This window comes from Dendropsophus ebraccatus, unplaced genomic scaffold (assembly GCF_027789765.1).
Source record: "Dendropsophus ebraccatus isolate aDenEbr1 unplaced genomic scaffold, aDenEbr1.pat pat_scaffold_760_ctg1, whole genome shotgun sequence".
In the NCBI taxonomy this organism is placed as follows: Eukaryota; Metazoa; Chordata; class Amphibia; order Anura; family Hylidae; genus Dendropsophus; species Dendropsophus ebraccatus.
This window is the reverse complement of record NW_027210359.1, coordinates 43,053-66,217: the sequence shown is the minus strand read 5'-3', so window position 1 is coordinate 66,217 and position 23,165 is coordinate 43,053. Positions and strand designations below refer to the sequence as shown.

Below are 23,165 nucleotides of genomic sequence, written 5' to 3'. Positions count from 1 at the left end.
GTTATCTGTAGCCATGGTGTCTCAGGTATATAGGACGTTCCTGGGCAAGTCACCAGTGTGTAGATCAGTGAGTATGGTTATCTGTAGCTGTGGTGTCTCATGTATATAGGACGTTCCTGGGCAGTCACCATCGGTAGATCAGTGAGTATGGTTATACTGTAGACGTGGTGTCTCATGTATATAGGACGTTCCTGGGCGGTCACCAGTGTGTAGATCAGTGAGTATGGTTATCTGTAGCTGTGGTGTCTCATGTATATAGGACGTTCCTGGACGGTCACCGTGTGTAGACAGTGAGTATGGTTATCTGTAGAACTGGTGTCTCAGTATATAGGACGTTCATGGGGGTCACCAGTGTGTAGATCAGTGAGTATGGTTATATGTAGTGGTGGGGTACTCCGTATGAGGAGTTCTCTGGGCGGTCACCAGTGTGGAGATCAGTGAGATGGTTATCTGTAGCCATGGTGTCATGTATATAGATGTTCCTGGGCGGGTCACCAGTGTGTAGATCAGTGAGTATGGTTATCTGTAGCGGTAGTGGTCTCATGTTAATAGGATGTTACTGGGCGGTTCACCAGTGTGTAGATCAGTGAGTATGGTTATCTGTAGCCATGGTGTCTCATGTATATAGAAGTTTTGGGGCAGTCACCAGTGGTAGGTCAGTGATATGGTTATCTGTAGCCATGGTGTCTCATGTATATAGGACGTTCATGGGCGAGTCACCAGTGTGTAGATCAGTGAGTATGGTTATCTGTAGCTGTGGGTACATGTATATAGGACGTTCTGGGCGGTCACAGTGTGTAGATCAGTGATTATGGTATCTGTAGCCATGGTTTGTCTCATGTATATAGGACGCTTCCTGGGCAGTCACCAGTGTGTAGATCAGTGAGTATGGTTATCTGTAGCTGTGGTGTTCTCATGTATATAGGACGTTCCTGGGCAGTACCAGTGTGTAGATCAGGAGTATGGTTATCTGTAGCCATGGTGTCTATGTATATAGGACGTTCCTGGGCAGTCAACAGTGTGTAGATCAGTGAGTATGGTTATCTGTAGCCATGGTGTCTCATGTATATAGGACGTTCATGGGCGGCACCAGTGTGTAGATCAGGGCGTATGGTTATCTGTAGCTGTGGTGTCTCATGTATATAGGACGTTCCTGAGGCGGTCACATAGTGTGTAGATCAGTGAGTATGGTTATCTGCAGCTGTGGTGTCTCATGTATATAGGACGTTCCTGGGCAGTCACCACTGTGTCGATCAGTGAGTATGGTTTCTGTAGCCATGGTGTCTCATGTATATAGGACGTTCAGGGCAGTCACAGTGTGTAGATCAGTGAGTATGGTTATCTGTAGCTGTGGTGTCTCATGTATATAGGAAGTTCCGGGGCGGTCACCGTGTGTAGATCAGTGAGTATGTTATCTGTAGCCATGGTGTCTCATGTATATAGGACGTTCATGGGCAGTCACCAGTGTGTAGATCAGTGATTTGGTTATCTGTAGACATGGTGTCTCATGTCTATAGGACGTTCCTGGGCGGTCACCAGGTGTAGATCAGTGATTATGGTTATCTGTAGCTGTGGTGTTCATGGATATAGGACGTTACTTGGTGGTCACCAGTTGTGTAGATCAGTGAGTATGGTTATCTGTAGCCATGGTTTCATGTATTTATAGGACGTTCCTGGGCGGTCACCAGTTGTAGATCAGTGGTAGGGTATCTGTCGCGTGGGGTCTCATGTATGTAGGACGTTTCTGGGCGGTCACCAGTGTGTAGATCAGTGAGTATGGTTATCTGTAGCCATGGTGTCTCATGTATATAGGACGCCTGGGGCAGTCACCAGTGTGTAGATCAGTGAGTATGGGTTATCTGTAGCCATGGTGTCTCATGTATATAGGACGTTCTGGCGGTCGGTCCCAGTGTGTAGACGGTGAGTATGGTTATCTGTAGCTGTGGTGTCTCATGTATATAGGACGTTCCTGGGCGGTCCCCCGTGTGTAGATGTAGATCAGTGAGTATGGTTATCTGTAGCCATGGTGTCTCATGTATATAGGACGTTCCTGGGCAGTCACCAGTGTGTAGATCAATGAGTATTGTTATCTGTAGTGGTGGGGTCTCATGTATGTAGGACGTTCCTGGGCGGTCGATCACCAGTGTGTAGATCAGTGAGTATGGTTATCTGTAGTGGTGGGGTCTCATGTATATAGGACGTTCCTGGGCAGTCACCAGTGTGTAGATCAGTGATTATGGTTATCTGTAGCCATGGTGTCTCATGTATATAGGACGTTCCTGGGCAGTCACCAGTGTGTAGATCAGTGAGTATGGTTATCTGTAGCTGTGGTGTCTCATGTATATAGGACGTTCCTGGGCAGTCACCAGTGTGTAGATCAGTGAGTATGGTTATCTGTAGCCATGGTGTCTCATGTATATAGGACGTTCCTGGGCGGGTCACCAGTGTGTAGATCAGTGAGTATGGTTATCTGTAGCTGTGGTGTCTCATGTATATAGGACGTTCCTGGGCGGTCACCAGTGTGTAGATCAGTGATTATGGTTATCTGTAGCTGTGGTGTCTCATGTATATAGGACGTTCCTGGGCAGTCACCAGTGTGTAGATCAGTGAGTATGGTTATCTGTAGCCATGGTGTCTCATGTATATAGGACGTTCCTGGGCAGTCACCAGTGTGTAGATCAGTGATTATGGTTATCTGTAGCCATGGTGTCTCATGTATATAGGACGTTCCTGGGCGGTCACCAGTGTGTAGATCAAGTGAGTATGGTTATCTGTAGCCATGGTGTCTCATGTATATAGGACGTTTCTGGGCAGTCACCAGTGTGTAGATCAGTGCTTATGCGTTATCTGTAGCCATGGTGTCTCCATGTATATAGGACGTTCTGGCGGTCAGGTCCCCAGTGTGTAGATCGGTGAGTATGGTTATCTGTAGCCTGTGGTGTCTCATGTATATAGGACGTTCCTGGTCGGGTCCACAGTGTTTAGATCGTAGATCAGTGAGTATGGTTATCTGTAGCCATGGTTGTCTCATGTATATAGGACGTTCCTGGGCGCGTTCACCAGTGTGTAGATCAGTGAGTATATGGTTATCTGTAGCCATGGTGTCTCATGTATATAGGACGTTCCTGGGCGGTCACCAGTGTGTAGATCAGTGAGTATGGTTATCTGTAGCTGTGGTGTCTCATGTATATAGGACGTTCCTGGGCGGTCACCAGTGTGTAGATCAGTGAGTATGGTTATCTGTAGCGGTAGTGTCTCATGTATATAGGATGTTCCTGGGCGGTCACCAGTGTGTAGATCAGTGAGTATGATTATCTGTAGCCATGGTGTCTCATGTATATAGGACGTTCCTGGGCGGTCACCAGTGTGTAGATCGGTGAGTATGTTTATCTGTAGCTGTGGTGTCTCATGTATATAGGACGTTCCTGGGCGGTCGCCAGTGTGTAGATCAATGAGTATTGTTATCTGTAGTGGTGGGGTCTCATGTATATAGGACATTCCTGGGTGGTCGATCACCAGTGTGTAGATCAGTGAGTATGGTTATCTGTTGTGGTGGGGTCTCATGTATATAGGACGTTCCTGGGCAGTCACCAGTGTGTAGATCAGTGAGTATGGTTATCTGTAGCCATGGTGTCTCATGTATATAGGACGTTCCTGGGCAGTCACCAGTGTGTAGATCAGTGAGTATGGTTATCTGTAGCTGTGGTGTCTCATGTATATAGGACGTTCCTGGGGGGCGGTCACCAGTGTGTAGATCAGTGAGTATGGTTATCTGTAGCGGCGGGGTCTCATGTATATAGGACGTTCCTGGGCGGTCACCAGTGTGCAGATCAGTGAGTATGGTTATCTGTAGCTGTGGTGTCTCATGTATATAGGACGTTCCTGGGCGGTCACCAGTGTGTAGATCAGTGATTATGGTTATCTGTAGCTGTGGTGTCTCATGTATATAGGACGTTCCTGGGCGGTCACCAGTGTGTAGATCAGTGAGTATGGTTATCTGTAGCCGTGGTGTCTCATGTATATAGGACGTTCCTGGACGGTCACCAGTGTGTCGATCAGTGAGTATGGTTATCTGTAGCTGTGGTGTCTCATGTATATAGGACGTTCCTGGGCAGTCACCAGTGTGTAGATCAGTGAGTATGGTTATCTGTAGCCATGGTGTCTCATGTATATAGGACGTTCCTGGGCGGTCACCAGTGTGTAGATCAGTGAGTATGGTTATCTGTAGCCATGGTGTCTCATGTATATAGGACGTTTCTGGGCAGTCACCAGTGTGTAGATCAGTGATTATGGTTATCTGTAGCCATGGTGTCTCATGTATATAGGACGTTCCTGGGCAGTCACCAGTGTGTAGATCAGTGAGTATGGTTATCTGTAGCCATGGTGTCTCATGTATATAGGACGTTCCTGGGCGGTCACTAGTGTTTAGATCAGTGAGTATGGTTATCTGTAGCCATGGTGTCTCATGTAAATAGGACGTTCCTGGGCGGTCGGTCCCCAGTGTGTAGATCAGTGAGTATGGTTATCTGTAGCTGTGGTGTCTCATGTATATAGGACGTTCCTGGGCAGTCACTAGTGTGTCGATCAGTGAGTATGGTTATCTGTAGCCATGGTGTCTCATGTATATAGGATGTTCCTGGGCAGTCACCAGTGTGTAGATCAGTGAGTATGGTTATCTGTAGCCATGGTGTCTCATGTATATAGGACGTTCCTGGGCGGTCACCAGTGTGTAGATCAGTGAGTATGGTTATCTGTAGCCATGGTGTCTAATGTATATAGGACGTTCCTGGGCGGTCACCAGTGTGTAGATCAGTGATTATGGTTATCTGTAGCCATGGTGTCTCATGTATGTAGGACGTTCCTGGGCGGTCACCAGTGTGTAGATCAGTGATTATGGTTATCTGTAGCCATGGTGTCTCATGTATATAGGACGTTCCTGGGCAGTCACCAGTGTGTAGATCAGTGAGTATGGTTATCTGTAGCTGTGGTGTCTCATGTATGTAGGACGTTCCTGGGCGGTCACCAGTGTGTAGATCAGTGAGTATGGTTATCTGTAGCCATGGTGTCTCATGTATATAGGACGTTCCTGGGCAGTCACCAGTGTGTAGATCAGTGAGTATGGTTATCTGTAGCGGTAGTGTCTCATGTATATAGGACGTTCCTGGGCGGTCACCAGTGTGTAGATCAGTGAGTATGGTTATCTGTAGCCATGGTGTCTCATGTATATAGGACGTTCCTGGGCAGTCACCAGTGTGTAGGTCAGTGAGTATGGTTATCTGTAGCTGTGGTGTCTCATGTATATAGGACGTTCCTGGGCGGTCACCAGTGTGTAGATCAGTGATTATGGTTATCTGTAGCTGTGGTGTCTCATGTATATAGGACGTTCCTGGGCGGTCACCAGTGTGTAGATCAGTGAGTATGGTTATCTGTAGCTGTGGTGTCTCATGTATATAGGACGTTCCTGGGCAGTCACCAGTGTGTAGATCAGTGAGTATGGTTATCTGTAGCTGTGGTGTCTCATGTATATAGGACGTTCCTGGGCGGTCACCAGTGTGTAGATCAGTGAGTATGGTTATCTGTAGCTGTGGTGTCTCATGTATATAGGACGTTCCTGGGCGGTCACCAGTGTGTAGATCAGTGATTATGGTTATCTGTAGCCATGGTGTCTCATGTATATAGGACGTTCCTGGGCAGTCACCAGTGTGTAGATCAGTGAGTATGGTTATCTGTAGCTGTGGTGTCTCATGTATATAGCACGTTCCTGGGCGGTCACCAGTGTGTAGAATCAGTGAGTATGGTTATCTGTAGCCGTGGTTGTCTCATGTATATAGGACGTTCCTGGGCGGTCACCAGTGTGTAGATCAGTGAGTATGGTTATCTGTAGCTGTGGTGTCTCATGTATATAGGACGTTCCCTGGGCTGGCTCACTAGTGTGTAGATCAGTGAGTATGGTTATCTGTAGCCATGGTGTCTCATGTATATAGGACGTTCCTGGGCAGTCACCAGTGTGTAGATCAGTGAGTATGGTTTATCTGTAGCCATGGTGTCTCATGTATATAGGACGTTCCTGGGCAGTCACCAGTGTGTAGATCAGTGATTATGGTTATCTGTAGCCATGGTGTCTCATGTATTATAGGACGTTCCTGGGCGGTCACCAGTGTGTAGATCAGTGAGTATGGTTATCTTAGCCATGGTGTCTCTGTATATAGGACGTTCCTGGGGCGGTCACCAGTGTGTAGATCAGTGAGTATGGTTATCTGTAGCCATGGTGTCTCATGTATATAGGGACGTTCCTGGGCGGTCCACCAGTGTGCAGATCAGTGATTATGGTTATCTGTAGCTGTGGTGTCTCATGTATATAGGACGTTCCTGGGCGGGTCACTAGTGTGTAGATCAGTGAGTATGGTTATCTGTAGCCATGGTGTCTCATGTATATAGGACGTTCCTGGGCGGTCACCAGTGTGTAGATCAGTGAGTATGGTTATCTGTAGCCATGGTGTCTCATGTATATAGGACGTTCCTGGGCGGTCCCCAGTGTGTAGATCAGTGAGTATGATTATCTGTAGCCATGGTGTCTCATGTATATAGGACGTTCCTGGGCGGTCCCCAGTGTGTAGATCGGTGAGTATGTTTATCTGTAGCTGTGGTGTCTCATGTATATAGGACGTTCCTGGGCGGTCGCCAGTGTGTAGATCAATGAGTATTGTTATCTGTAGTGGTGGGGTCTCATGTATATAGGACGTTCCTGGGCAGTCACCAGTGTGTAGATCAGTGAGTATGGTTATCTGTAGCCATGGTGTCTCATGTATATAGGACGTTCCTGGGCGGTCACCAGTGTGTAGATCAGTGAGTATGGTTATCTGTAGCCATGGTGTCTCATGTATATAAGACGTTCCTGGGCGGTCACCAGTGTGTAGATCAGTGAGTATGGTTATCTGTAGCTGTGGTGTCTCATGTATATAGGACGTTCCTGGGCGGTCACCAGTGTGTAGATCAGTGAGTATGGTTATCTGTAGCCGTGGTGTCTCATGTATATAGGACGTTCCTGGACGGTCACCAGTGTGTCGATCAGTGAGTATGGTTATCTGTAGCTGTGGTGTCTCATGTATATAGGACGTTCCTGGGGGGCGGTCACCAGTGTGTAGATCAGTGAGTATGGTTATCTGTAGCGGCGGGGTCTCATGTATATAGGACGTTCCTGGGCAGTCACCAGTGTGTAGATCAGTGAGTATGGTTATCTGTAGCTGTGGTGTCTCATGTATATAGGACGTTCCTGGGCGGTCACCAGTGTGTAGATCAGTGATTATGGTTATCTGTAGCTGTGGTGTCTCATGTATATAGGACGTTCCTGGGCGGTCACCAGTGTGTAGATCAGTGATTATGGTTATCTGTAGCCATGGTGTCTCATGTATATAGGACGTTCCTGGGCAGTCACCAGTGTGTAGATCAGTGAGTATGGTTATCTGTAGCCATGGTGTCTCATGTATATAGGACGTTCCTGGGCGGTCACTAGTGTTTAGATCAGTGAGTATGGTTATCTGTAGCCATGGTGTCTCATGTATATAGGACGTTCCTGGGCGGTCGGTCCCCAGTGTGTAGATCAGTGAGTATGGTTATCTGTAGCTGTGGTGTCTCATGTATATAGGACGTTCCTGGGCAGTCACTAGTGTGTCGATCAGTGAGTATGGTTATCTGTAGCTGTGGTGTCTCATGTATATAGGACGTTCCTGGGCGGTCACCAGTGTGTAGATCAGTGAGTATGGTTATCTGTAGCGGCGGGGTCTCATGTATGTAGGACGTTCCTGGGCGGTCACCAGTGTGTAGATCAGTGAGTATGGTTATCTGTAGCCATGGTGTCTCATGTATGTAGGACGTTCCTGGGCGGTCACCAGTGTGTAGATCAGTGAGTATGGTTATCTGTAGCCATGGTGTCTCATGTATATAGGACGTTCCTGGGCGGTCACCAGTGTGTAGATCAGTGAGTATGGTTATCTGTAGCCATGGTGTCTCATGTATATAGGACGTTCCTGGGCGGTCACCAGTGTGTAGATCAGTGAGTATGGTTATCTGTAGCCATGGTGTCTCATGTATATAGGATGTTCCTGGGCAGTCACCAGTGTGTAGATCAGTGAGTATGGTTATCTGTAGTGGTGGGGTCTCATGTATATAGGACGTTCCTGGGCAGTCACCAGTGTGTAGATCAGTGAGTATGGTTATCTGTAGCTGTGGTGTCTCATGTATATAGGACGTTCCTGGGCGGTCACCAGTGTGTAGATCAGTGAGTATGGTTATCTGTAGCTGTGGTGTCTCATGTATATAGGACGTTCCTGGGCGGTCACCAGTGTGTAGATCAGTGATTATGGTTATCTGTAGCCATGGTGTCTCATGTATATAGGACGTTCCTGGGCAGTCACCAGTGTGTAGATCAGTGAGTATGGTTATCTGTAGCTGTGGTGTCTCATGTATATAGGACGTTCCTGGGCAGTCACCAGTGTGTAGATCAGTGAGTATGGTTATCTGTAGCCATGGTGTCTCATGTATATAGGACGTTCCTGGGCAGTCACCAGTGTGTAGATCAGTGAGTATGGTTATCTGTAGCCATGGTGTCTCATGTATATAGGACGTTCCTGGGCAGTCACCAGTGTGTCGATCAGTGAGTATGGTTATCTGTAGCCATGGTGTCTCATGTATATAGGACGTTCCTGGGCAGTCACCAGTGTGTAGATCAGTGAGTATGGTTATCTGTAGCTGTGGTGTCTCATGTATATAGGACGTTCCTGGGCGGTCACCAGTGTGTAGATCAGTGAGTATGGTTATCTGTAGCCATGGTGTCTCATGTATATAGGACGTTCCTGGGCAGTCACCAGTGTGTAGATCAGTGATTATGGTTATCTGTAGCTGTGGTGTCTCATGTATATAGGACGTTCCTGGGCGGTCACCAGTGTGTAGATCAGTGATTATGGTTATCTGTAGCCATGGTGTCTCATGTATATAGGACGTTCCTGGGCGGTCACCAGTGTGTAGATCAGTGATTATGGTTATCTGTAGCTGTGGTGTCTCATGTATATAGGACGTTCCTTGGTGGTCACCAGTGTGTAGATCAGTGAGTATGGTTATCTGTAGCGGTGGGGTCTCATGTATGTAGGACGTTCCTGGGCGGTCACCAGTGTGTAGATCAGTGAGTATGGTTATCTGTAGCTGTGGTGTCTCATGTATATAGGACGTTCCTGGGCAGTCACCAGTGTGTAGATCAGTGAGTATGGTTATCTGTAGCCATGGTGTCTCATGTATATAGGACGTTCCTGGGCGGTCGGTCCCCAGTGTGTAGATCGGTGAGTATGGTTATCTGTAGCTGTGGTGTCTCATGTATATAGGACGTTCCTGGGCGGTCCCCAGTGTGTAGATCGTAGATCAGTGAGTATGGTTATCTGTAGCCATGGTGTCTCATGTATATAGGACGTTCCTGGGCAGTCACCAGTGTGTAGATCAATGAGTATTGTTATCTGTAGCCATGGTGTCTCATGTATATAGGACGTTCCTGGGCAGTCACCAGTGTGTAGATCAGTGAGTATGGTTATCTGTAGCTGTGGTGTCTCATGTATATAGGACGTTCCTGGGCAGTCACCAGTGTGTAGATCAGTGAGTATGGTTATCTGTAGCTGTGGTGTCTCATGTATATAGGACGTTCCTGGGCAGTCACCAGTGTGTAGATCAGTGAGTATGGTTATCTGTAGCCATGGTGTCTCATGTATATAGGACGTTCCTGGGCGGTCACCAGTGTGTAGATCAGTGAGTATGGTTATCTGTAGCTGTGGTGTCTCATGTATATAGGACGTTCCTGGGCGGTCACCAGTGTGTAGATCAGTGAGTATGGTTATCTGTAGCTGTGGTGTCTCATGTATATAGGACGTTCCTGGGCGGTCACCAGTGTGTAGATCAGTGATTATGGTTATCTGTAGCGGTAGTGTCTCATGTATATAGGACGTTCCTGGGCAGTCACCAGTGTGTAGATCAGTGAGTATGGTTATCTGTAGCCATGGAGTCTCATGTATATAGGACGTTCCTGGGCAGTCACCAGTGTGTAGATCAGTGAGTATGGTTATCTGTAGCCATGGTGTCTCATGTATATAGGACGTTCCTGGGCAGTCACCAGTGTGTAGATCAGTGAGTATGGTTATCTGTAGCTGTGGTGTCTCATGTATATAGGACGTTCCTGGGCAGTCACCAGTGTGTAGATCAGTGAGTATGGTTATCTGTAGCCATGGTGTCTCATGTATATAGGACGTTCCTGGGCGGTCACCAGTGTGTAGATCAGTGATTATGGTTATCTGTAGCTGTGGTGTCTCATGTATATAGGACGTTCCTGGGCGGTCACCAGTGTGTAGATCAGTGAGTATGGTTATCTGTAGCTGTGGTGTCTCATGTATATAGGACGTTCCTGGGCGGTCCCCAGTGTGTAGATCGTAGATCAGTGAGTATGGTTATCTGTAGCCATGGTGTCTCATGTATATAGGACGTTCCTGGGCAGTCACCAGTGTGTAGATCAGTGAGTATGGTTATCTGTAGCGGTAGTGTCTCATGTATATAGGACGTTCCTGGGCGGTCACCAGTGTGTAGATCAGTGAGTATGGTTATCTGTAGCCATGGTGTCTCATGTATATAGGACGTTCCTGGGCGGTCCCCAGTGTGTAGATTGTAGATCAGTGAGTATGGTTATCTGTAGCCATGGTGTCTCATGTATATAGGACGTTCCTGGGCAGTCACCAGTGTGTAGATCAATGAGTATTGTTATCTGTAGTGGTGGGGTCTCATGTATATAGGACGTTCCTGGGCGGTCGGTCCCCAGTGTGTAGATCGGTGAGTATGGTTATCTGTAGCTGTGGTGTCTCATGTATATAGGACGTTCCTGGGCGGTCACCAGTGTGTAGATCAGTGAGTATGGTTATCTGTAGCCATGGTGTCTCATGTATATAGGACGTTTCTGGGCAGTCACCAGTGTGTAGATCAGTGAGTATGGTTATCTGTAGCTGTGGTGTCTCATGTATATAGGACGTTCCTGGGCAGTCACCAGTGTGTAGATCAGTGAGTATGGTTATCTGTAGCTGTGGTGTCTCATGTATATAGGACGTTCCTGGGCGGTCGGTCCCCAGTGTGTAGATCAGTGATTATGGTTATCTGTAGCCATGGTGTCTCATGTATATAGGACGTTCCTGGGCGGTCACCAGTGTGTAGATCAGTGAGTATGGTTATCTGTAGCTGTGGTGTCTCATGTATATAGGACGTTCCTGGGCAGTCACCAGTGTGTAGATCAGTGAGTATTGTTATCTGTAGTGGTGGGGTCTCATGTATATAGGACGTTCCTGGGCAGTCACCACTGTGTAGATCAGTGAGTATGGTTATCTGTAGCTGTGGTGTCTCATGTATATAGGACGTTCCTGGGCGGTCGGTCCCCAGTGTGTAGATCAGTGATTATGGTTATCTGTAGCCATGGTGTCTCATGTATATAGGACGTTCCTGGGCAGTCACCAGTGTGTAGATCAGTGAGTATGGTTATCTGTAGTGGTGGGGTCTCATGTATGTAGGACGTTCCTGGGCGGTCACCAGTGTGTAGATCAGTGAGTATGGTTATCTGTAGCCATGGTGTCTCATGTATATAGGACGTTCCTGGGCAGTCACCACTGTGTAGATCAGTGATTATGGTTATCTGTAGCCGTGGTGTCTCATGTATATAGGACGTTCCTGGGCAGTCACCAGTGTGTAGATCAGTGAGTATGGTTATCTGTAGCCATGGTGTCTCATGTATATAGGACGTTCCTGGGCGGTCACCAGTGTGTAGATCAGTGAGTATGGTTATCTGTAGCGGCGGGGTCTCATGTATATAGGACGTTCCTGGGCAGTCACCAGTGTGTAGATCAGTGAAGGGTCACAGCTATTAGGTGCTGCTCTGCTTCTCCCTATGACAACACTTCCTGCCCCGTGCGCTGTCGGCTGACCATCCTCATCATCTCATGTTGTGTTTCTCTTTCCTCCTGCAGCTTCTATTATGTCGCTTTCACAGCTCCCTGCTGATCCGATGTCACCCCAAAATGTCCACCACCGTGAGGAGACTCCACAGCCGGAGCCCAGGGTAAGAGACCGCCAGAGCCTGACCCCTTACTGACCCCTGGGTAAGAGACCGCCAGAGCCTGACCCCTTACTGACCCCTGGGTAAGAGACTGCCAGAGCCTGACCCCTCACTGGCCCTGGGGTAAGAGACCTCAGAGTCTCCTCTCCCTCCTCACAGAGACCTCCGCACTGTCTCCTCTCCCTCCTCACAGAGACCTCCGCTCTGTCTCCTCTCCCTCCTCACAGAGACCTCCGCTCTGTCTCCTCTCCCTCCTCACAGAGACCTCCGCTCTGTCTCCTCTCCCTCCTCACAGAGACCTCCGCACTGTCTCCTCTCCCTCCTCACAGAGACCTCCGCACTGTCTCCTCTCCCTCCTCACAGAGACCTCCGCACTGTCTCCTCTCCCTCCTCACTGTCTCCTCTCCCTCCTCACAGAGACCTCCGCTCTGTCTCCTCTCCCTCCTCACAGAGACCTCTGCACTGTCTCTCCAAGAGTGCTTGCAGCTGCTGGTAACGGGTCTCCGTCGGTGATTAATTGCTGCCTTATCTGTAATGTGAAGGACAGATTAAGCGATATCGGTGGCGGTCAGGGCTTTCATGGTGGTTGGGCGTCTTCTGTAGGATCCTTAACTATTTGTGTTCTTGATCTGGGGGATTTTGAGTTTAGTCGTTTTAATGGTTTGCTCCTAGAGGTACCGAGACCTCCATCACCAACGAGGCTCGGGGAGTGGGGGGGTGTATACAATGGCCATGTGATATATACCTGCCCTGCAATATATTCTTCTCCTCTCACCTCATGGCCTTGGATCATCTGATGATTCTGGATTAGGAGATGTTTCGTCTGATTTAGACCTTCTGGATTAGGAGATGTTTGGGATGATTAGACCTTCTGGATTAGGAGATGTTTGGGATGATTAGACCTTCTGGATTAGGAGATGTTTGGGATGATTAGACCTTCTGGATTAGGAGATGTTTGGGATGATTAGACCTTCTGGATTAGGAGATGTTTGGGATGATTAGACCTTCTGGATTAGGAGATGTTTGGGATGATTAGACCTTCTGGATTAGGAGATGTTTGGGATGATTAGACCTTCTGGATTAGGAGATGTTTGGGATGATTAGACCTTCTGGATTAGGAGATGTTTGGGATGATTAGATGTTCAGGATGATGAGATGTTCTAGGTTCTGGTTAGATTATTGTATGTTCCAGATTATTGGCCATTTCGGACGGTCAGAGACGTGTAAGTCGGTCAGTTGTGTTGGGAATAGTGCGTGCTCTGATCCCCTCCGCTCTCCTTTCAGGCCCCACCCACATAGCTGGGTCCGTGTCGTCTGCTTGGGAGCCCTGGTCGGGGCCCCTTCAGTCGGGAGCCTTGTTTATTATAGCTCAGATGGACCCAAGAAGAGGAGGATACGCATCTCACTGCAAGGGGTTCTCCGCTTCTGCAGGTGAGGGCATCCTGTCACCTGAGGTGTGGGGTGCTGTATGTCAGGTGTCACCTGAGGTGTGGGGTGCTGTATGTTAGGTGTCACCTGAGGTGTGGGGTGCTGTATGTTAGGTGTCACCTGAGGTGTGGGGTGCTGTATGTTAGGTGTCACCTGAGGTGTGGGGTGCTGTATGTTAGGTGTCACCTGAGGTGTGGGGTGCTGTATGTTAGGTGTCACCTGAGGTGTGGGGTGCTGTGTTAGGTGTCACCTGAGGTGTGGGGTGCTGTATGTTAGGTGTCACCTGAGGTGTGGGGTGCTGTATGTTAGGTGTCACCTGAGGTGTGGGGTGCTGTATGTCAGGTGTCACCTGAGGTGTGGGGTGCTGTATGTCAGGTGTCACCTGAGGTGTGGGGTGCTGTATGTCAGGTGTCACCTGAGGTGTGGGGTGCTGTATGTTAGGTGTCACCTGAGGGGTGGGGTGCTGTATGTTAGGTGTCACCTGAGGGGTGGGGTGCTGTATGTTAGGTGTCACCTGAGGGGTGGGGTGCTGTATGTTAGGTGTCACCTGAGGGGTGGGGTGCTGTATGTGAGGTGTCACCTGAGGTGTGGGGTTCTGTATCTTAGGTGTCACCTGAGGTGTGGGGTGCTGTATGTCAGGTGTCACCTGAGGTGTGGGGTGCTGTATGTCAGGTGTCACCTGAGGTGTGGGGTGCCGTATGTTATGTGTCACCTGAGGGGTGGGGTGCTGTATGTGAGGTGTCACCTGAGGGGTGGGGTGCTGTATGTTAGGTGTCACCTGAGGTGTGGGGTGCTGTATGTTAGGTGTCACCTGAGGTGTGGGGTGCTGTATGTGAGGTGTCACCTGAGGGGTGGGGTGCTGTATGTTAGGTGTCACCTGAGGTGTGGGGTGCTGTATGTTAGGTGTCACCTGAGGTGTGGGGTGCTGTATGTTAGGTGTCACCTGAGGTGTGGGGTGCTGTATGTCAGGTGTCACCTGAGGTGTGGGGTGCTGTATGTCAGGTGTCACCTGAGGGGTGGGGTGCTGTATGTTAGGTGTCACCTGAGGGGTGGGGTGCTGTATGTTAGGTGTCACCTGAGGGGTGGGGTGCTGTATGTTAGGTGTCACCTGAGGGGTGGGGTGCTGTATGTTAGGTGTCACCTGAGGGGTGGGGTGCTGTATGTTAGGTGTCACCTGAGGGGTGGGGTGCTGTATGTGAGGTGTCACCTGAGGTGTGGGGTTCTGTATCTTAGGTGTCACCTGAGGTGTGGGGTGCTGTATGTCAGGTGTCACCTGAGGTGTGGGGTGCTGTATGTCAGGTGTCACCTGAGGTGTGGGGTGCCGTATGTTATGTGTCACCTGAGGGGTGGGGTGCCGTATGTGAGGTGTCACCTGAGGTGTGGGGTGCCGTATGTTAGGTGTCACCTGAGGTGTGGGGTGCTGTATGTTAGGTGTCACCTGAGGTGTGGGGTGCTGTATGTTAGGTGTCACCTGAGGTGTGGGGTGCTGTATGTTAGGTGTCACCTGAGGTGTGGGGTGCTGTATGTCAGGTGTCACCTGAGGTGTGGGGTGCTGTATGTCAGGTGTCACCTGAGGTGTGGGGTGCTGTATGTTAGGTGTCACCTGAGGTGTGGGGTGCTGTATGTCAGGTGTCACCTGAGGTGTGGGGTGCTGTATGTTAGGTGTCACCTGAGGGGTGGGGTGCTGTATGTTAGGTGTCACCTGAGGGGTGGGGTGCTGTATGTTAGGTGTCACCTGAGGGGTGGGGTGCTGTATGTTAGGTGTCACCTGAGGGGTGGGGTGCTGTATGTTAGGTGTCACCTGAGGGGTGGGGTGCTGTATGTGAGGTGTCACCTGAGGTGTGGGGTGCTGTATGTCAGGTGTCACCTGAGGTGTGGGGTGCTGTATGTCAGGTGTCACCTGAGGTGTGGGGTGCCGTATGTTATGTGTCACCTGAGGGGTGGGGTGCTGTATGTGAGGTGTCACCTGAGGGGTGGGGTGCTGTATGTTATGTGTGGTTCCTCGTCACCTTCATAGACTTTGTCCCCTGTCCTACATGATGATAGTATGGCTGATGGGATTGGGGGAGCTGTATGGATGGTTGATCTCTGGAGATGATGAGATTGGTGGAGCTGTATGGATAGGGATCCTGTGTCCACCTTACCCCTGATTATCTTATATAGACCAGTTTTGGTCATGCTTTGTGATGGGACGCGGTCATGCTTTGTGATGGGACGCGGTCATGCTTTGTGATGGGACGCGGTCATGCTTTGTGATGGGACGCGGTCATGCTTTGTGATGGGACGCGGTCATGCTTTGTGATGGGACGCGGTCATGCTTTGTGATGGGACATGGTCATGCTTGCGTGGATCAGACTTAGTGACTGGTTGTTGTACTGAGGTATTGATTAGGTTTTCTTTTGGACGTTGTGTTGCAGATCACTGAAGATCGCCTCTCAGATCTCCCTAGATTACTGGTGGACGAGGAACGTGGTGCTCCGCAGAGAAGACGAGGTGAGCCGGGCGCTGAGCGCACCCTGTAGTCTCTGGCATGTGTATGACGGGGTCGGTCGGTGACTGTCCTTCTTTTGTTGTCCTTCCTGGGGCAGAACAGTCCTCTCCACCAAGCCATCATGTCTCAGTGTCACCAGCGGACGGCAGACAGGTTGGTGGATGGAGCATTGATAAATGGCGGCCTCTATATCAAGCTGGGACAAGGCCTGTGCACCTTCAACCACCTGCTGCCCCCGGAGTATATCAACAGCCTGCGGGTGCTGGAGGACCAGGCGCTGCCCCGGAGGACCAATGAGGTACAAACATATGTAATAACTCCTCCCTCATCCAGGATCACATGATAACGCCAGGGCGGAGCACTGTCTATATGTATCATGATGCCACTGGCAATAAACATAAGGGTGGTTGTGTGACAGGTGAAGGATGGGCGGGGGTGGTGTGACAGATGGAGGATGGGCGGGGGTGGTGTGACAGGGGGAGGATGGGCGGGGGTGGTGTGACAGGGGGAGGATGGGCGGGGGTGGTGTGACAGGGGGAGGATGGGCGGGGGTGGTGTGACAGGGGGAGGATGGGCGGGGGTGGTGTGACAGGGGGAGGATGGGCGGGGGTGGTGTGACAGGCGGAGGATGGGCGGGGGTTGTGATTGGTTTCTGTTTGATGGTCAACGGACAGTAGGTGGTTTACCGTCTGACTGGTGACTAATAGGTGGTTGACGAGAGGGGATTGTCATGTGACTGATGTATGGTGGACAAGAAAGGGTTGTTATGAGTGGTGGACCAGACGCTATCATGTCACTCATGGGTGGTGGACCGCAGAGGGTTGTTATGTGACTGATGCGTGGTGGTTCAGAGATGGTTGTGGTGGACTGGAGGGGGTTTTCCTGTCACTGATGGAAGGTGGACTTCAGGTGTGAGTGGTGGACTGGATGTGGTTGTCATATGACGGATGAGTGGTGGACCAAAGATGGTTGTTATGTGATTGTTGGTGATGAACCGGAGATGATTGTGGTGGTTTGGAGATGGTTATCTGTCACTGATAGGTGGTGGTTTGGAGATGGTTATCTGTCACTGATAGGTGGTGGTTTGGAGATGGTTATCTGTCACTGATAGGTGGTGGTTTGGAGATGGTTATCTGTCACTGATAGGTGGTGGTTTGGAGATGGTTATCTGTCACTGATAGGTGGTGGTTTGGAGATGGTTATCTGTCACTGATAGGTGGTGGTTTGGAGATGGTTATCTGTCACTGATGGGTGATGGTTTGGAGATGGTTATCTGTCACTGATAGGTGGTGGTTTGGAGATGGTTATCTGTCACTGATAGGTGGTGGTTTGGAGATGGTTATCTGTCACTGATAGGTGGTGGTTGGGAGATGGTTATCTGTCACTGATAGGTGGTGGTTTGGAGATGGTTATCTGTCACTGATAGGTGGTGGTTTGGAGATGGTTATCTGTCACTTATAGGTGGTGGTTTGGAGATGGTTATCTGTCACTGATAGGTGGTGGTTTGGAGATGGTTATCTGTCACTTATAGGTGGTGGTTTGGAGATGGTTATCTGTCACTGATAGGTGGTGGTTTGGAGATGGTTATCTGTCACTTATAGGTGATCGTCCGGAGATGGTTATCTGTCACTGATGGGTGATGGTCCGGAGATGGTTATCTGTCACTGATAGGTGGTGGTTTGGAGATGATTGTGGTGTTACTGATGGGTGGTGGTCTGGAGATGATTGTGGCGTGACTGATGGGTGGTGGTCTGGAGATGATTGTGGCGTGACTGATGGGTGGTGGTCTGGAGATGATTGTGGCGTGACTGATGGGTGGTGGTCTGGAGATGATTGTGGCGTGACTGATGGGTGGTGGTCTGGAGATGATTGTGGCGTGACTGATGGGTGGTGGTCTGGAGATGATTGTGGCGTGACTGATGGGTGGTGGACCACAGATGGTTGTTCTGTCACTCATAGGTGGTGGACCAGAAATTGTCCTGTTGTTGATGGAAGGTGAGTGCATTCAAAAGAATAATGGCTGACCTCAGGAAGATGAACCGAAACACCGCAGAGACACCATCACATGTTTCTCAATGTCAGTGAATCTAGGAACATTGCCCCCTGGGAAATCACATATGCAAAAGGATTGTGGAGACACCATCATGTGTTCTCAGCGTCAGTGAGCTAGCCAGACCTTCTATCGGGAAGGAACAACCAGGCCGGGGAGAGGGGGGCGCTCCAGTCACGGAAACCACCTTCCAACAAGCCACAGTCAAGACTTAGGAAATACTCAGACAAGGTATCCCTCCACAGACTGATGAGGGACAAATAATCCCAAGGTGGATGGATACCTTGCTGAGGGATTTCCCAAGTCCTGTCGGTTTTTGACTGTGGTTTGTTGGTTTCCTTGACTGGAGACCCCCCCCCCCCCCCTTGGCTTGGTTATTCCTTCCCGTTAGAAGGTCTGATGGTGAGAAACACGTGATGGTGTCTTGGCCCTATTTATTTGATTTCCCAGAGGGCAATGTTCCTAGATTTACTGGCGTTGAGAAACAGGTTCTGGTGTCTGTGCAGTGTTTTGGTTGATCTTCCTGCAGTCAGCCATTATTCTTTTGAATGAACTTTTACACTTACTAGACTTTGCTCCCCACCAGCCAGAATCCTCCTCCACACCGAAGAGGGGCAAAAACACCAAACTTCTTATCTGTGCATTATCAGGCAAACACGTCTTCATTACAGAGAAGCCAGTGAAGACGGGTTCTGCTCTCTCCATTGTAAGCCTATGAAGGGGGGAGGGGCTGAGGGAGATGAGGGAGCAGGAAGAGGTGACATGAAGGTCAGCTGTTTGTAGACTCTCTGGGCCCCTAAAACGCTGGATTCAGGTTTCAGAAAGGTCAGTGCTCATCTATGAACTTACTGAGAGAAGATTGCAGGGTGTTGTGCTGTGCAGGACTGCTCCGTGCTCACTCACTCCTAACAGCCCCTCCCCTCTCCATAGCCACATAATGGAGACAGAAATCCTGCTTCTTCCGAAGTGAGGGGGGAGGCTGGGGGATTGCTTTTTCACTACAGAAGGAAACTCTTTTAGTACATAAAACCTATTACAGAGTTTCTTAAAATCGCTTGTACTGTTGATATTTAATGTTTTCAGAAAAATGGCCCTGAAATGAGAGTTACGCTTTAATAAAGTCATAAAAAAAGGAAACGAAACACAGGGGTAGAAATATAATCCCCCCCCCCCCAGACAGCGAATATAATAAATGTTCCCTATATTCTCCAGGCCGGCTCTATTACAGGGGTAGAAATATAATCCCCCCCCCCCCCCAGACAGCGAATATAATAAATGTTCCCTATATTCTCCAGGCCGGCTCTATTACAGGGGTAGAAATATAATCCCCCCCCCCCCCCGACAGCGAATATAATAAATGGGAGATGCTCCCTATATTCTCCAGGCCGGCTCTATTACACTGATAACTATGTATGGACTTTTATTATTTTATTGTGTTAAAAATAAAATTTACATTTTCTAAATAATTGTGGTTAAAATTGTCCTATTCTATTTCAGCTATCAGGATATGCTGGGGGTTGTAGTTGTGTAATATTTCAGCTATGAGGCTATGCTGGGGGTTGTAGTGTTCTAATATTTAGCTATGAGGCTATGCTGGGGGTTGTAGTGTTGTAATATTACAGCTATCAGGCTATGCTGGGGGTTGTAGTGTTGCAATATTACAGCTATCAGGCTATGCTGGGGGTTGTAGTGTTCTAATATTTCAGCTATGAGGATATGCTGGGGGTTGTAGTGTTCTAATATTTAGCTATGAGGCTATGCTGGGGGTTGTAGTTTTGCAATATTACAGCTATCAGGCTATGCTGGGGGTTGTAGTGTTGTAATATTTCAGCTATGAGGATATGCTGGGGGTTGTAGTGTTGTAATATTACAGCTATCAGGCAATGCTGGGGGTTGTAGTTTTGTAATTCAGCTATCAGGCTATGCTGGGGGTTGTAGTCTTGTAATATTTCAGCTATAAGGCTATGCTGGGGGTTGTAGTGTTGTAATATTACAGCTATCAGGCTATGCTGGGGGTTGTAGTGTTGTAATATTTCAGCTATGAGGATATGCTGGGGATTGTAGTGTTGTAATATTTCAGCTATAAGGATATGCTGGGGGTTGTAGTGTTGTAATTCAGCTATCAGGCTATGCTGGGGATTGTAGTGTTGTAATATTTCAGCTATCAGAATATGCTGGGGGTTGTAGTCTTGTAATTCAGCTATCAGGCTATGCTGGGGATTGTAGTGTTGTAATATTTCAGCTATCAGAATATGCTGGGGGTTGTAGTGTTGTAATATTACAGCTATCAGGCTATGCTGGGGGTTGTAGTCTTGTAATTCAGCTATCAGGCTATGCTGGGGATTGTAGTGTTGTAATATTTCAGCTATCAGAATATGCTGGGGGTTGTAGTGTTGTAATATTTCAGCTATCAGGCTATGCTGGGGGTTGTAGTCTTGTAATTCAGCTATCAGGCTATGCTGGGGGTTGTAGTTGTGTAATATTTCAGCTATGAGGATATGCTGGGGGTTGTAGTTGTGTAATATTTCAGCTATGAGGATATGCTGGGGGTTGTAGTTCACCGGCAGCCACAGGCTGGGAATACTATAAGATGCAATAGAATCTAACAGCCGTCACCATCACCAGGGACTGTGCCCAGATTCTATTGTATGCACTAGCACAGCTCTGCTAAGCCAGGTACCATGATGACTGATACAGCTCTGCTAAGCCAGGTGCCATGATGACTGATACAGCTCTGCTAAACCAGGTGCCATGATGACTGATACAGCTCTGCTAAACCAGGTGCCATGATGACTGATACAGCTCTGCTAAACCAGGTGCCATGATCACTGATACAGCTCTGCTAAACCAGGTGCCATGATGACTGAGACAGCTCTGCTAAACCAGGTGCCATGATCACTGATACAGCTCTGCTAAACCAGGTGCCATGATCACTGATACAGCTCTGCTAAACCAGGTGCCATGATGACTGATACAGCTCTGCTAAACCAGGTGCCATGATCACTGATACAGCTCTGCTAAACCAGGTGCCATGATGATTGATACAGCTCTGCTAAACCAGGTGCCATGATGACTGAGACAGCTCTGCTAAACCAGGTGCCATGATGACTGAGACAGCTCTGCTAAACCAGGTGCCATGATGACTGATACAGCTCTGCTAAACCAGGTGCCATGATCACTGATACAGCTCTGCTAAACCAGGTGCCATGACGACTGATACAGCTCTGCTAAACCAGGTGCCATGACGACTGATACAGGTCTGCTAAACCAGGTGCCATGACGACTGATACAGCTCTGCTAAACCAGGTGCCATGATGACTGATACAGCTCTGCTAAACCAGGTGCCATGATGACTGATACAGCTCTGCTAAACCAGGTGCCATGATGACTGAGACAGCTCTGCTAAACCAGGTGCCATGATGATTGATACAGCTCTGCTAAACCAGGTGCCATGATGACTGAGACAGCTCTGCTAAACCAGGTGCCATGATGACTGATACAGCTCTGCTAAACCAGGTGCCATGATGACTGATACAGCTCTGCTAAACCAGGTGCCATGATCACTGATATAGCTCTGCTAAACCAGGTGCCATGATGACTGATACAGCTCTGCTAAACCAGGTGCCATGATGACTGAGACAGCTCTGCTAAACCAGGTGCCATGATGACTGATACAGCTCTGCTAAACCAGGTGCCATGATCACTGATTTAGCTCTGCTAAACCAAGTGCCATGATGACTGATACAGCTCTGCTAAACCTGCTGCACCACCCATCACCGAGACAGCTCTGCTGCACCACCCATCACCGAGACAGCTCTGCTGCACCACCCATCACCGAGACAGCTCTGCTGCACCACCCATCACCGAGACAGCTCTGCTGCACCACCCATCACCGAGACAGCTCTGCTGCACCACCCCTCACCGAGACAGCTCTGCTGCACCACCCATCACCGAGACAGCTCTGCTGCACCTCCCATCACCGAGACAGCTCTGCTGCACCACCCATCACCGAGACAGCTCTGCTGCACCACCCATCACCGAGACAGCTCTGCTGCACCACCCATCACCGAGACAGCTCTGCTGCACCACCCATCACCGAGACAGCTCTGCTGCACCACCCATCACCGAGACAGCTCTGCTGCACCACCCATCACCGAGACAGCTCTGCTGCACCACCCATCACCGAGACAGCTCTGCTGCACCACCCATCACCGAGACAGCTCTGCTGCACCACCCATCACCGAGACCAGACCAGTTACCAAGATTGCGGAGGATGAGAAGAGGTGATTACACAGGATCCCACACACTATAGCCGCCCCCCCATCACTGATGTCTGCTCCCCATAGCCCCGGCCACCTCCCCCGCCTGCCAGCCGGCGGGATCCTCACATGTGCTGCACATCCACCCGCCTCCTCTCCGGGCCTCCCGCTCTCCCTCTTCTCTCCCCACCCGCCTCCTCCGGCCTCCTCTCCGGGACCTCTCGCTTTGCCTCTTCTCTTCCCACCCGCCTCCTCTCCGGGTCTTCCCACTCTACCTCTTCTCTCCCCACCCGCCTCCTCCGGTCTCCTCTCCAGGACCTCCTGTTCTCCCTCTTCTCTTCCCACCCGCCTCCTCCGGTCTCCTCTCCAGGAACTCCTGTTCTCCCTCTTCTCTCCCCACCAGCCTCCTCTCCGGGTCCTCCCGCTCTCCCTCTTCTCTCCCCACCCGCCTCCTCTGCAGGTCCTCCTGCTTTGCCTCTTCTCTCCCCAGCCGCCTCCTCTCCGGGTCCTCCCACTCTCCCTCTATCTCCCCACCCGCCTCCTCCGGCCTCCTCTCCGCGTCCTCCCGCTCTCCCTCTTCTCTCCCCACCCGCCTCCTCTCCGGGTCCTCCCACTCTCCCTCTTCTCTCCTCACCCGCTTCCTCCGGCCTCCTCTCCGGGTCCTCCCGCTCTCGCTCTTCTCTCCCCACCCGCCTCCTCTCCGGGTCCTTCCACTCTCCCTCTTCTCTCCCCACCCGCCTCCTCTCCGGGTCCTCCCACTCTCCCTCTTCTCTCCCCAGCCGCCTCCTCTCCGGGTCTTCCCGCTCTCCCTCT

General features: G+C 49.8%; 1 protein-coding gene across 3 annotated transcripts in view; it reads left to right on the top strand.

Moving 5' to 3' along the window:
• The window catches only part of LOC138779813 (uncharacterized aarF domain-containing protein kinase 5-like), a 39,324-nt gene that overhangs the window by 4,017 nt on the left and 12,142 nt on the right, over positions 1-23,165 (top strand). For 2 of the 3 annotated variants that reach the window (XM_069956632.1, XM_069956631.1), the window contains exons 2-5: positions 12,036-12,127; positions 13,409-13,555; positions 15,970-16,045; positions 16,141-16,341. In XM_069956632.1, the coding sequence (XP_069812733.1) occupies positions 12,036-12,127; positions 13,409-13,555; positions 15,970-16,045; positions 16,141-16,341 (516 nt within the window). The remainder of the gene's footprint in view (positions 1-12,035; positions 12,128-13,408; positions 13,556-15,969; positions 16,046-16,140; positions 16,342-23,165) is intronic. The other variant, XM_069956633.1, reaches the window with a different exon arrangement.